We start from the raw sequence: 12,613 nt of genomic DNA on the forward strand, positions 1-12,613 counted from the left end.
ATAATTATAAATCTAGCTTATCTACAATTGTGAAATTGTGGAAGATGATTGAACACAAGACGGTATTGATGTACCTTCAAGATTATACGAAGATATTTTGGTATGAAAGAATGAATTGTTTAGAGAGAGAAACTAGAGAGATAAATAAGTAAATATAATATAATGTTCAGGATTGTATTAAGTTAAAATGTAAGAATTACAAGTGTCTATTTATATGTCCGTTTACACATGTGTACTAAAGTTATGTACATTGACTATTCTACATATAAGACTATGTACATGTATACTAAAGCTATGTACATTGATTATTCTACATATAAGACTACGTACATGTATACTATTCTACGTATAATCCTGTTTAACACTATATGTAACGCAAATTTTGAGTCTAATCTAAGATTTGTAGCTTACCATTTGAGGTGTACAACTTAGTTAAGTTTAAAAAATTTCAGATCCATAAAATGTAGTTCAATTTACTTTTGGTTTAGAAAACAAAGTCATATCTTGTAAGGGGGTTATTGAAATTCAAACGACCATTTAATTAAGGTTGTTACAAGCGCTCTCAAACAGTCATATTATGGTAATTATGGTTGTTATTAAGGGTAAGATTATAATTAGCCATTAAATCAGTTTAATTGCTAATTATTTTCCTTTATTCTTTTCTTTGTAACCGTTAGTCTGCCATCTTGAGGCACTTTATAAAGGATGTGTTATGCGTATGTGTGCATTTGAACACACAACAGCAGTAACTACAATACACAGAAAAACAACCCTTCCTCGAGGCTTGTGATTTGGGATGTCACTATATTGGCGACTCTAGTAGCCAGCGGTATAGAGTTTGTGGGCAGAAAGCGACACGTCGATCATCATACTTGTTCTGCATATTAAGGTACGTAATATTTTCTACGAACACAAAGTGAGAAACCCAACTGTCAAGTTCTTTACACCGAAACCCTTTATACTCAACTTAATTAAAATTCATAAAAATCGGCCCTGGTCTTTATTTTGTCCTAGTTTCGTCCCTGATGAGTATTATAATGAAGTTTTCTTTTTACTGAGAAATTAATGATGTTATTTTTAGAATATTTTTACTATTAACATTTTTTGTGCAACTTCTATCATTAAAAGTCAATGAATTTTCATCGTACAATTTTTTTTTTTAAGTATACAATTTATTTTATCATTTAATATTGGAGATAAATTTATGTAGAATGTGAAATAATATAGAATCTTTTAAATATTAAATTTATCAAAAGATTGTGACATTAATCCCCTACCATACCTATAATATATGTGCTAAAAATACTACGTTCTATGTTTGGAATTATGATTTAGACGGAAAAAATGAGAGTTTCACCTATTTTTTCAGTAATTAGGGGATCCTCATGGTAGACCGTCTTTCAAAAAGACCTCTCACAAGTCAAAACCCCTATTTCACTTGCTCTTATTTTAATCGGATGTGACTTCACGTGAGAGATCTTTTTGAGAAGACCGTCACAAGCAAGATTTGCGATTGAACTATACTAGATTACGAGTCGGTTTTGTTTTTAAAAAAAGAAAAAAAAAAAGTAAAAAGAAAACCGAAATCCGCAACCTCCTTTCCTCCTCCTTCTCAGATTCTCTCCTCAAAACTCATCACTTGCTTTTCTGCATCACTCTGCACTTTCTCTCTCTAAAAACTAATCTTTGACATTTCGCAACAAACAATACCTCCATTTCCGCCATTTTTCTCTCTCCATTTCCTTCTACATTGTTCTCTCTACCACACTTCGGTATACTACTGCTTTCTCTTTTGTTCATTTCTTTTTAATTTACTGTTTTTTTTTTTGTTCTTTTGATGTTAGTGAGTAATGCTGCAGTTAATTTCCGTTATTAATTGCTAAATTAGTTCGTATTTTTACTTAATTTGATGTTTGATTAACTCTACATATGAGATTCTTGAGGTAAAAATCGAAGCGGTATAACGAATTCTTGTATGAGACGGTCTCACATGAAAGTAGGAAGTAGTTATCATTTTATTGAGTAGGTCTTCTTGAGAGATCATCTCTAGTTAACATAATCACAGTATTCACAAATTATAGTATAAGACGGTTTTAATACGGTCTTTAAAGGACTGTATATTAAAGGACGGGGCGGTTTTACACAATAATTATTGGTTGTTCACATTAATTTAGTGTGAAATGGTCTCTCAAGCTGGTTAATCATTTTTGTCCACTTTTTCAGATTTTCTTTTTGCTTTTTTTTATTTTATTTTTCTGCCGTTGCCTTTTTTTAGGATCTCTGACCATTAGGTACGGGATTATTTCATGGAATGTTAATGAAATTTGACTAATTCACTAGTTCAGTACTTCAGTTATGTGATGAATGATGACGCGGTAGAGCTGGAGAATTCGACACTAATTCTTGTATGAGACCGTCTCAGAAAAATTTATAGTGTGTGATACTAATCATTTTTAGTTAGTGTAACTTTCCTTTTACTCCGTATTTATTATTGGTGAACAATTAGGTCTCACATAGTCACATTGTTTACAGATTATAGTGTGAGACGGTATCTCGGTAGACCTATTAGGAGTGGACCTCAATTATTTATCTTTTTTTTCCACAATGATGAAAATATGAGGCCCCCTACTTATTCACCATAGTTTGGCATTTTAGGATTGATTAGTTTAGGGTAAATGTTGTATTGACAAGGTTGGCTGTGGATATTGGGTCGCTTTACCAATGATTGTTGTCGTCATGGTGGTTATGTAAAGTGGCGTAGTCAGAAAATAAGGTTTTGGGGTAAAAATACTAAGGTTTGAGTCTGTGGGGCGAAATGGGATGGAGAAGGGTGCAGTGAGGCGTGAGCCTCATTTTGTGATTCTAAATTGCACAAATGCTCCCTCCGACTCAACATGTTTTTTAATTTTACTTTTTTATGTGCGTGTGATTTTGGAAAAAAACGTAAAGAATTAGTCAAGTCAGAAGGGGTACTCTAGTATTTATTTAAAGTGAGTTGTAGGGGAACGACAGCCCCTCCTAGCCCCTCCTCGTTCCGCCACTATGTATACTTAGTAACATGTGAGATTGATTGCATCTAAAGAAAGGATGACTTCAAGAGAAACGAAGCTTCCTTGAGTAATGGAATATGTCTAATTATTAAAAGTGACGACGATGTTTACAAGATGTATGGTGGATTGGTGGTAGGTTTCAATCTCAGAGATTTTGTTGTGTGCATGTAGTATTCTTGGATTTTACTTTTCCAGATGGATGTTGATTGAGATAGCCTAAGTGTATTCTACTAAGAGTAGGAAGATGTTCTGTCAATTTGTGCTAGTTGTAATCAACAAGGGTAGTTTTATCTTTTAAGGGAGGTTGCTTTCTGTTGTTTTCATCGATTATGGGCCACTTTAAAATAAGAATTTCTTCATACCATTTGGTCTTTGTCTTTGTCATAGTGCTAGTGCTATTTGTCTTCATTAAGATAGTATACCCATACCCAAATCACAAAAGAATATATTCCTCAATCTATGCCACTAGTAACATGATTCATGACAACATGACTCAGTCAATGCTCATGATTCATCATGCTATTTATGTGAATAGGACCAATAAGTTAGCATGAACTAGTGACATCAAGCTCTGGTTCACTTCCACAAACAAAGCTAGTGAGGTAGGAAATAGAGGGTCTAAATGTAGTCTAATTGTTTTTGTTAACAATGTTTTGTAGTCGTTATTTTGTCGCCTGTTTTTATACTCTGTGAGTATGTCGATATTGTGTAATCCCTGAACTTCATTTTGTTTCGTAATGAGTGTATGTATTAGTTGTGAAATCATATTCTTATTTCTGCTTTCCTATGTCTTTAGGCATCAGTGGCTTAACAGCTTACCTAATTATGGATGAGTGAATTGATATTTTGTGGTTATGGGGCCTCCTTACCTCTTAGTCAGAGCTGAAAACATCTGAATTTTCATTTTTTTTTTTTTTGAAATGCTTCGAATCCTAATTTTGATTCCTGGTGATATATAATCTTTTAGTTACCGATTTGTTTTTTCTGGTTCATCAGCGTCGTTTATGATTTTGATTCCTACTTGTTATAAAAAGTGGTTTTGTGCTCATTAATTTTTCTTTTGCAATCTGCAGTGTGGAACAGATGATTAAGCTGCTAACAAAGGACACGCCTGAATGATGACTGATGAGGGCTATTTGATCTCTGAACATGTTTGACTGTTGGGTCTAGCTTAGATGCATAAGAATCATATAGAAATTTACGAGCAATGGAACCACTTCGTGATTCTAGAAGTATCTCAAGAGGTAGAATAGTTTCAGGTGGTACAGAGACCACTTGTGCTCCTCACACTCGACATGGCACCAAGTTACGAGATGTGCTAATGTCAGATAAACCTACTTTGTCCTATGCTGATTTCCACCATGAACTTACAAAAAACCCTGCCTTGCCTAAGTATGTAAGTAGTCAACAAAGACGAGAGTTAGAGAGAAAGAATCTTAAAGAGGAAGAGCTAGTTAGATACATGTCAAATTTACCGAGTTATTTGGAGAAAGGGAAAAACTATCAGGAAAAAGCACTGAACGTTGGTGTTCTTGACTGGAGGTATTTGGAAAAATGGCGGAATAGTCAAAAACCGATACCACCTAAGCATAGTGGGTATTCACCGTCTAGTACCAGCACTTCTCTCTTTTCAAGTGATGGCTCGTCAACCCGTTCTAGCAAAGGTCAAAATTTCTCTCCTGCAAGTCAAAAATTGCAACACTTTTCTCTGCAATCTCAAATGGAAGCATCGCCAAAAGAAGGCCATGTTCAAGATGCTAAAAACTCTTCTTCTGGTAGAGGCCATAGCTTCTCACCAGCTCGTCACATAACACAACGCTCTATGTCTCAATGTCATCCCCATAAGGTATATTCCGGGGGTGGTATACCACATGAGATCGAGATTTTTGGAGGAAATGCCCATAAGTTCCAAGACTCAAGTCACTCAACTGTCAGCAGAGGTAACCATATAAGCAGGCAACATATGGTTTTTGGTGAAAGGAAAGAAACTGACATGAAATTGGCACTAGAAACGCGAAGGAAATTGATCCCTGATACGTCCGATGTAGCAGCTACTTTGAAAGGGAAAAAGATCCAACATGCGGGATCCACTGAAGAAACAAGAAGGTTGCGAGAAACCAATTTGAAGGTTTGCGACCGAGAAAAATCAGGTGTTGTGGTCATGCCTAGAGATCAACTGGAACATTCGCGGTGTGGTTTTACTGGTTTAGCCAGTTTTACAGCGAATGACAGGTTGTCTGTAGAGCCTGGTGAGAAGTTTCTTTTAGCAAGAAACAATCTCGAGGGTCGACGTCTATTTAGCAATGATGTCTGCACTCAACTGGGGACTACTGTATCATCCCAAGCATCACATATATCTCGTCAGTCCACATCCAAAACATTTCAGAGTCCATCCAGGAATAACAGGCAAGGTGACAGGGCTCCTACTGAAGCACCACATGTGCCGTCTTTTCCTACCAGGAGGTTTACCAGCCCATCTAGGAATAGGCATACACAGGAGAACCCAGTTACTGAGATGAGGAGGGAATCAGCATTAAATACTTCTGAGCCCAGTCCAAAGGCAAGAAATCCTTCACCAATTCGTAGATTAAGCATGGCAATGGGCAAGATGATAAAAAATAGTGGGTCTCGTGAAAGTTCACCCCTTCGTAGGTCAAGCGCAAAAGATTGCATTACTAAATCAGGGTCAGAGGCAACTGATTCTTCTATGTTTGTTGATAAAAATGATAATCCTTGCAGTGATAAGTTATCGACTACTACTAATAATAGAGGTAGGTCTAGTCCTCTAAGAAGGTTACTCGATCCTCTTCTTAAGCCCAGGGTGTCTAATTGCTCCGACCCATCAAGCAAACATTCATCTTCTAACGATGGTAGTATTAAATCACGTAACAAGCCATTAGATTCCCATCCTGGAAAATCTGTTGAAGTCAATTTGAGATCTGGAAATGCTACAACAAGCGCTAGTGATGCTCACCACAATTCAAATAATGTGTCTTCAACAGTTCAAGCTCTTCTGCAGGTATCATTCAAAAATGGGCTTCCTTTGTTTACTTTTGCCATTGATAATGAGAGCAATATTTTAGCTGCAACGATAAGGAAGTCAAGTGCTCCTGGAAAAGGTCAAAATAGTTGGATTTACACGTTCTTTGCCATCCGTGAAGTCAAGAGAAAGAGTGGTACCTGGTTAAACCCTGGTGGGAAAGGTAGCACTCATGGTTATGTTCCAAATGTTGTCGCTCAAATGAAGGTCTCAGATTCCGTAAGTTCCTCTTCTACCAAACATGAGCGTACAGATTATCTTGTCTCTAGGGAATTTGATCTGTTTGCCGTGGATGTGGGACAAGGAGACGAGCATTCTGCAGATTTTCACCCAACTAATGAGATTGCAGCCATCATTATCAAGCTTCCAAGAATTACTACCAGAAGTAATAGTAAATATGACAACTCTAGCTTTGACTGGTTGGATTTATCACCGGGATCACTGGGTACGACTGTTGTACTTCCTGGTGGTTTGCATACTGTACCTAGTAAAGGAGAAATATCAAAACTCGCTCAGAGATGGAGATCCGGTGGATTATGTGATTGTGGTGGGTGGGATTTGGGTTGTCAGTTGAGAGTTTATACCAATAAAAATGAAAATGAAACAAAGTTTGATCCTTCTCGAATTTGCCATATCAAGGACAAGCTTCAGCTATTTTCAGAGGTATTTTCCTGTCATGCTCTTGTCATCAGTCGTCTCTATTTTTTTCTGGTTTAAGTGTTTGACGGGAGCTACAACGACAGTTCTGACAAGTTTATATCCGACCTTGATCGTTGTCATTATGCTGATTGACCCGAATTATCATGTTGCTTAGCGATTTAACATTTTTTTTGCAGGGGGGTCAAGATAACCAACCCATTTTGAGTTTGGCGCCATTTAAGGAAAGGATTTACTCGGTGGAGTTCAGTTCATCATTCTCACTTCTACAAGCCTTCGCTGTAAGTGTATCCTTTTTAGACTCGAAAAGACCTACAGAGCTCATAGAGCCCAGTAGCAGTAGTGTACCTGAAAAGGTCACTCCTGAAGTAGGCCTTTTCGAGTTACCAATTCGTTCAAAGATGTCGAATCAAGTTGAAGCGCCTGGAAGATATGTCTCGTATCCACCCCATTCCCCTGTTGGGAGAGTCTGATACCTCATTTCAACCACTCTAAATCCATAGATCTATATGAAATTTGACAATGTATTCCTTTTAGAGGAATATATTATAACTATTGTAATTACTAATTACCATCCTTTATATTATATAAAAAATAATGAAATAAATTATGTGAAGGAGTAGTTAACTATTTTAAATCTAATGCAATTATAGAACTATTTTCGAGTAAAATGTATGTCATGTATGCATTTGAGGATAATATTTAGTGAAATGGAATCAAATTAGTTGCTTTATTATAATTTTGTTGTTTTTCTAGATTTTTTTCGACACGATCACATGAATTATTATTTATTTTTATTTTTGTGTTCACTGGTTTGAGCTAATGGTCGAGTGATGTATGCTGATTGCTGGCTCCATACTTTGCTGCCTGGTTAATGTTCCTACTTTATGGCACCAGGGTTTTCTGGCATGTTATATTTTGAGGGGTAGAACCTTGACCAAAATCTTGCAAGAATGTCAACTAACCATTCATACAAAACTATTTGTTTCCCGTAAGGGTGGAGTTTAGTGGTTAAAACTTGGGTGAAATTTCTAGGAGACCCAAGTTCAAGCCTCCTCAAGAACAATCTTGTAGAGTCCATGCCTGAGTCTGTCACCCTCGAGTAGTACACAGTCACACCGAAGATAACGGTTGCGAATTCCCCCGTCTCAAAAAAAAAAAAAAATTTATTTATTTGGATGTTGGGGGAACCCGCTCTCTCTTTTTGCCAAAGTGACTGGCTCGAATTCTAGAAGGTATGGTCTAGATTTTCGGGATATAAACACCACCATAAAATTGCTTTGCATGGGCTCGAACGTGAGACTCATCAGAATTTCACCCAAATTTTACCTACTAGATTTCAACCTCGCCCGGTTGTTTTGATGATTTCATTTAGCATAATATCTAAGAAAAAGATAAGATAAAATTTAGGGGACATAATACATCATTTATATTGGATACAATGAATCTTGTGTATCATATGTGAAACTGTATAGAAACGGGTGTGGACAAACCAAGTTAGCTACTCACTGTTATGTTTGATAGGGACTTGCAAAAACGACTCGACTAGGGTTTGATCCGGTACTAAGAAATTAAAATTCGAGAATAATGAAAAAGATTTATGTGTCGAATCCCTTAAAATCGGAACATTATTATTTTTATTTACCTGAATTTCTTGAAATTAGATATGTTTTGAATTAGAATGATACTCCATACTTTGTATTGTCACGAATACAAACCCGACAGGACTCGATATATTTTTGTTACAATTCACAATACAAAGGGTCAAATTTGAAGACTAGAGATTAAGCCAATGAGCGTGATGACCCATGTGACCTGTAGGTGGTGTTGCGGTGGGCCGTCAAATGAAAACAATTTAGCCCGCAACTACTAGCCTTACATCTCCAAATATTCATGTGGTCTTCTCAAATCCATTAATATATTACTTGTGCAATAATAGTGAATCAATTAAATTTTTTTATTATTATTTTGGGTAGTGCAGCTGTATTTTTTTAGTCACAAATTCTTGTTTCAGACCGGCACTTTTGGTCTTATTTGTCAGACGGATAAAATGTTGTCATTTTTTAAGAAAATATAACCAATTAATTCACAAAATGTTATGACTAGAGGTGTCATTTTTTACCTTGAAAATGATGTGAACAATAATGGTAACATGTTATCAAAAAATAACAACATTTTATTCTAAAATGATGACAGGTTACCCGTTTTATTTCAAACCAAAAGCAATGGTCTTAAGAAAAACGGACTGTCAAATGAGAATTTAGAGGAAAAGTTGAAAAATTTGGAAATTCAATTTTCAAATAGACTAATAAAATTTCATCTAACATTTAATAATTTTTTTATAAGATTCGATCAGGATAATATTGATGACTTATACCTCCTTTTTTTCTAACCATTCATTCAATTTTCCATGTAATTTTATCAATATTTATTATTTACACCAATGTCACAATTTATTTTGATAGTATTTGCTTGTAGAAGTGAACATATAATAAAAGAAAAATGTTACAATAAATTTAGGGTGGTCATAGACCTCATAGTACATTAGTACCACTAGCAAAGGTACTTTGGCCACGGACCATAGTAATTGAAAGAGCTAGATTATTTAATCAAACACCGTGAGTTAGTTTATTTTGTTGCGTCACTATCACTCTTTATACTTTTATTCTATATTCCAGTGAATAGTTTACACTTATTTTATTTCGTGAGGAAAAAATATAACAAGTGTATAGTATAAAGGAGTATTATCTCACTACTAAATTGGAGAAGAAGAAAAAATTTAAAAAATAACTTTATAATAGTGGCAAAGTTATGCATGGATTAGTAGTGGCGATCACCTCCCCAATTCCTTACTCTATCACATTAATATCACACCCCAGTTCAGCTCGGCTTATTTCAACTTTATTTATTTTAACAAATTTCAATTCGATTTAACTCATTTTAGTTCAGTTCAGTTTATTTTAATGCAATTCAGCTCTATTCAACTTAAAAAAACAGGGCGTCAGGGCCTTAGTATATAAAGCTAATATGCTATATATAAATATAATGCAAGAAACGAGATAGTACGTTACTGAGTAGTATTTAAAGACAAATTCTTATTTAAGACGGTATTATTTATCTTAAGTTTAAGACGGGTCAAGTATTATACCATTTATATATTTAAGATAAATATATTATTTTTTCCTACGCATTCTTATATACATAAATTGTACTCAATCCTATTCAGCCTATAGTTCCCCTTTCTCTAATATATGTGAGGAGTATTATAATGAAAGGGAAAGTATAGGCTGAATAAGGAGTATGTATTTAACTCGTTTTAAACTTAAAACAGATAATATTATCTTAAGAGAAACATAGTGTTTTTAAAGGGAGCAATAGAGTAATAAATGGTGGGAATATAAAAGCTGAAATGGTATTAATTATGTAAAGAGGGGAGCAGGAAGTAGAACACGTACGTGTGCGTATTTATTAATCTTACACCAATAACATGGCATTTTACTGCTTACGATACTTTCTACTTAAACAAATTGTTTCTCTTTTTTTAGTTGTTAATTATTATGGTGGGAATCTCTAAAGCAATCTATCGAGTACTAGTGTATGGAATATCATGACTCTCCACTGGCATCACGTTAGCAAAAGAAGAATGACTTTCTTCATGGTAATACCAAGACGGATATATTCGTTTTATGAAAATCGGTTAAATAATGTCTTACTTATATAAATGCTATGAAGAATGAGTTTAAGCTTCAGTTTAGTTGTTAAACGTTTTGTTTTTGTCTCAACTAACCTGTTTAACGCGTTTTAAGTTTATTAAGACTAGTATGCATGTCTTAGATCCTATTCTTTCTGGCTTTTTAGAGCTCAACCGAACTGAACTGAATAGAGTTGAGCTAAATTGAAGTGAGTTGAAAATAAGTCAGAAAGAAATGGGCCTTAAACATGACTTTGTAATTTATAATTACTTTGTAATTTATAATTTTAATCATGTTTTTCATTTAGAACGGTTCTATACAAGTATTTGTTTAAGATAGTTTTTACAAATATACTACATATAGTAAAACGGATTTTTTGGTAACTTTTTATATTTACTGGTCATGTTCAAGGTATGTATCTGAGAATTCATATTTACTTATAATATGGTATATAAACCGTTTTACAAAAGAGTAATTGTTACTCTATACATTAAAGTGTTTCAATACAATGCCCTAATTAAATTGAAAGAAATTAGTAATCTATTTCACTAGTCGTTTTAAATAATACGGAGTATGATATTTTAGTCTTTTATTTTTAATGGAATAATGCGTGAATCGTGATAATGAATGAGATGGTTACGTAAGTTGAGTTGGCTATGTTTTCCCTATTATTGGAGGCATGTTTTCCTTTTGGGCACCTTGCTTTCTTCCTCCGTTTCATTTTCTATCTTTTTTGTTCTTAAAAAAAACTTCAATGATTAGTCTTAAATCAATAGCATATAGTAATGGATTAATGTAGTTAAAGTCAAGTTTCAAATGGGTCATACATTTCTTATTTTTTTATGTCTTTGACAAATGATATTAATATTTATATTTATATTTCACGAAGTAGTCTTTATAGTATGTGTATCTAAATTATTCTGTATATGTTTTAGAAAGTTATACCTCAAAAATTTTAATAAGAAAAAAAAAACGATTAATCTCATTAAAATCTTCCTCTCCAAATGTGAAAATTTCAATAACATCTACCTTCGTTATGTGCTAGAAAAACCAGTAAGACGATTATACATCTGATGTAATACATCTATAGTTTTTTAGCACTAAGATAAAGTTTTTGAGTTTTAATTTAAAAAAATTGAGTCTTATTATAAAGTTTTTTAGTTCATTTACTTAGACATTAATCTCAAAAAGTTATATTATAACTCAAAATAATTACATATAAGCTCAAATGTTTTTGATTTTTGACGTCATAAAACCAAAATGTAATTTATAAGGTTTATAGAACTCAAAAAAAAAATACACAAAAACTCATTATGTATGAGGAAATACATCTGATATACAATCCTTTTTTTCTCTAGAAAAACACGTAAACATAAATTACGGAGTATTAATTTTTAAAGCAAACTTTTAATACATTATAACACAAGCAAAATTCTTAATCGATTCACCGTACAAATTAATTTGGTTCCCACAAACAAACGTAAGGTCTATATCATCACGTATAGATCTTGGGATTATATGATGCACGATTGAAAAGCACAAACAAAGTCCCTACTTATGAAAGTAAATTTACTATTTGAAAACAACCAAGAAGATAATTAAACAAAAGCGAAGATTCTTATCCCTTCTCAATGTCTCATATAATAAAACCAGTTAAATAGATGGATAAGATAAAAATAATGCCTACAAATGACAAATTTTGTCATATTTATCTATATGGAGTAATATTTAAGATAAATTACATATATATATGATCGTTTTAAGAGAGCAACTGAAATAAAATAGTTAGTCTATACAACCCGTATGACCCGACCCGTAAAAGGGTGTCATGTTGATTGTTGAGGTGTTTTTGAAAACATAAAATGGTCCACACTTGCATTACATGTGACATTGTGCCATATATTTTACATGGGGTTTACATTCACCAATTAAGAAATATTTATAGTGTACCTTCATAGAGCTCCTAAATGCACACTTGTTCATGAAATATTTTTAGTTTCATTTTCACAAACTTCATTGTTTAGGTTGGTTTCATGTTTGGTCAAACTACATCTTTTGCATGATTTATAAAGGCTATAGTCCTTTTTTGCCTTCACCAATCACCATTCTTAAATGCCTATTATAAATTTACAATTGGAGAGAAACATAGATTCCTCTATGGGCCCTTATTTCTT

General features: G+C 33.8%; 1 protein-coding gene across 2 annotated transcripts; it reads left to right on the plus strand.

Moving 5' to 3' along the window:
• The first annotated feature begins 1,539 nt into the window (after positions 1 to 1,539).
• Positions 1,540 to 7,486, plus strand: LOC141591550 (uncharacterized). 2 transcript variants are annotated; one of them, XM_074411928.1, is made up of 3 exons: positions 1,540 to 1,772; positions 4,124 to 6,753; positions 6,927 to 7,486. In XM_074411928.1, the coding sequence occupies exons 2-3, from the start codon at positions 4,258 to 4,260 to the stop codon at positions 7,218 to 7,220; spliced, it is 2,790 nt and encodes a 929-aa protein (XP_074268029.1). In that variant the 5' UTR covers positions 1,540 to 1,772; positions 4,124 to 4,257; the 3' UTR covers positions 7,221 to 7,486. The 2 variants fall into 2 exon arrangements, with proteins under 2 accessions (XP_074268029.1, XP_074268030.1); XM_074411929.1 differs by lacking the exon at positions 1,540 to 1,772 and adding an exon at positions 3,425 to 3,652.
• The last annotated feature ends 5,127 nt before the right edge of the window (positions 7,487 to 12,613 follow it).

Source organism: Silene latifolia, chromosome 7, assembly GCF_048544455.1.
Source record: "Silene latifolia isolate original U9 population chromosome 7, ASM4854445v1, whole genome shotgun sequence".
Lineage (NCBI taxonomy): Eukaryota > Viridiplantae > Streptophyta > Magnoliopsida > Caryophyllales > Caryophyllaceae > Silene > Silene latifolia.

Coding starts and splice junctions, on each gene's coding strand:
- LOC141591550 (XM_074411928.1), top strand. CDS start 4,258: ATGGAACCACTTCGTGATTCTAGAAGTATCTCAAGAGGTAGAATAGTT. Junction 6,754..6,926: donor AGCTTCAGCTATTTTCAGAG/GTATTTTCCTGT, acceptor TTTTTTTTGCAG/GGGGGTCAAGATAACCAACC.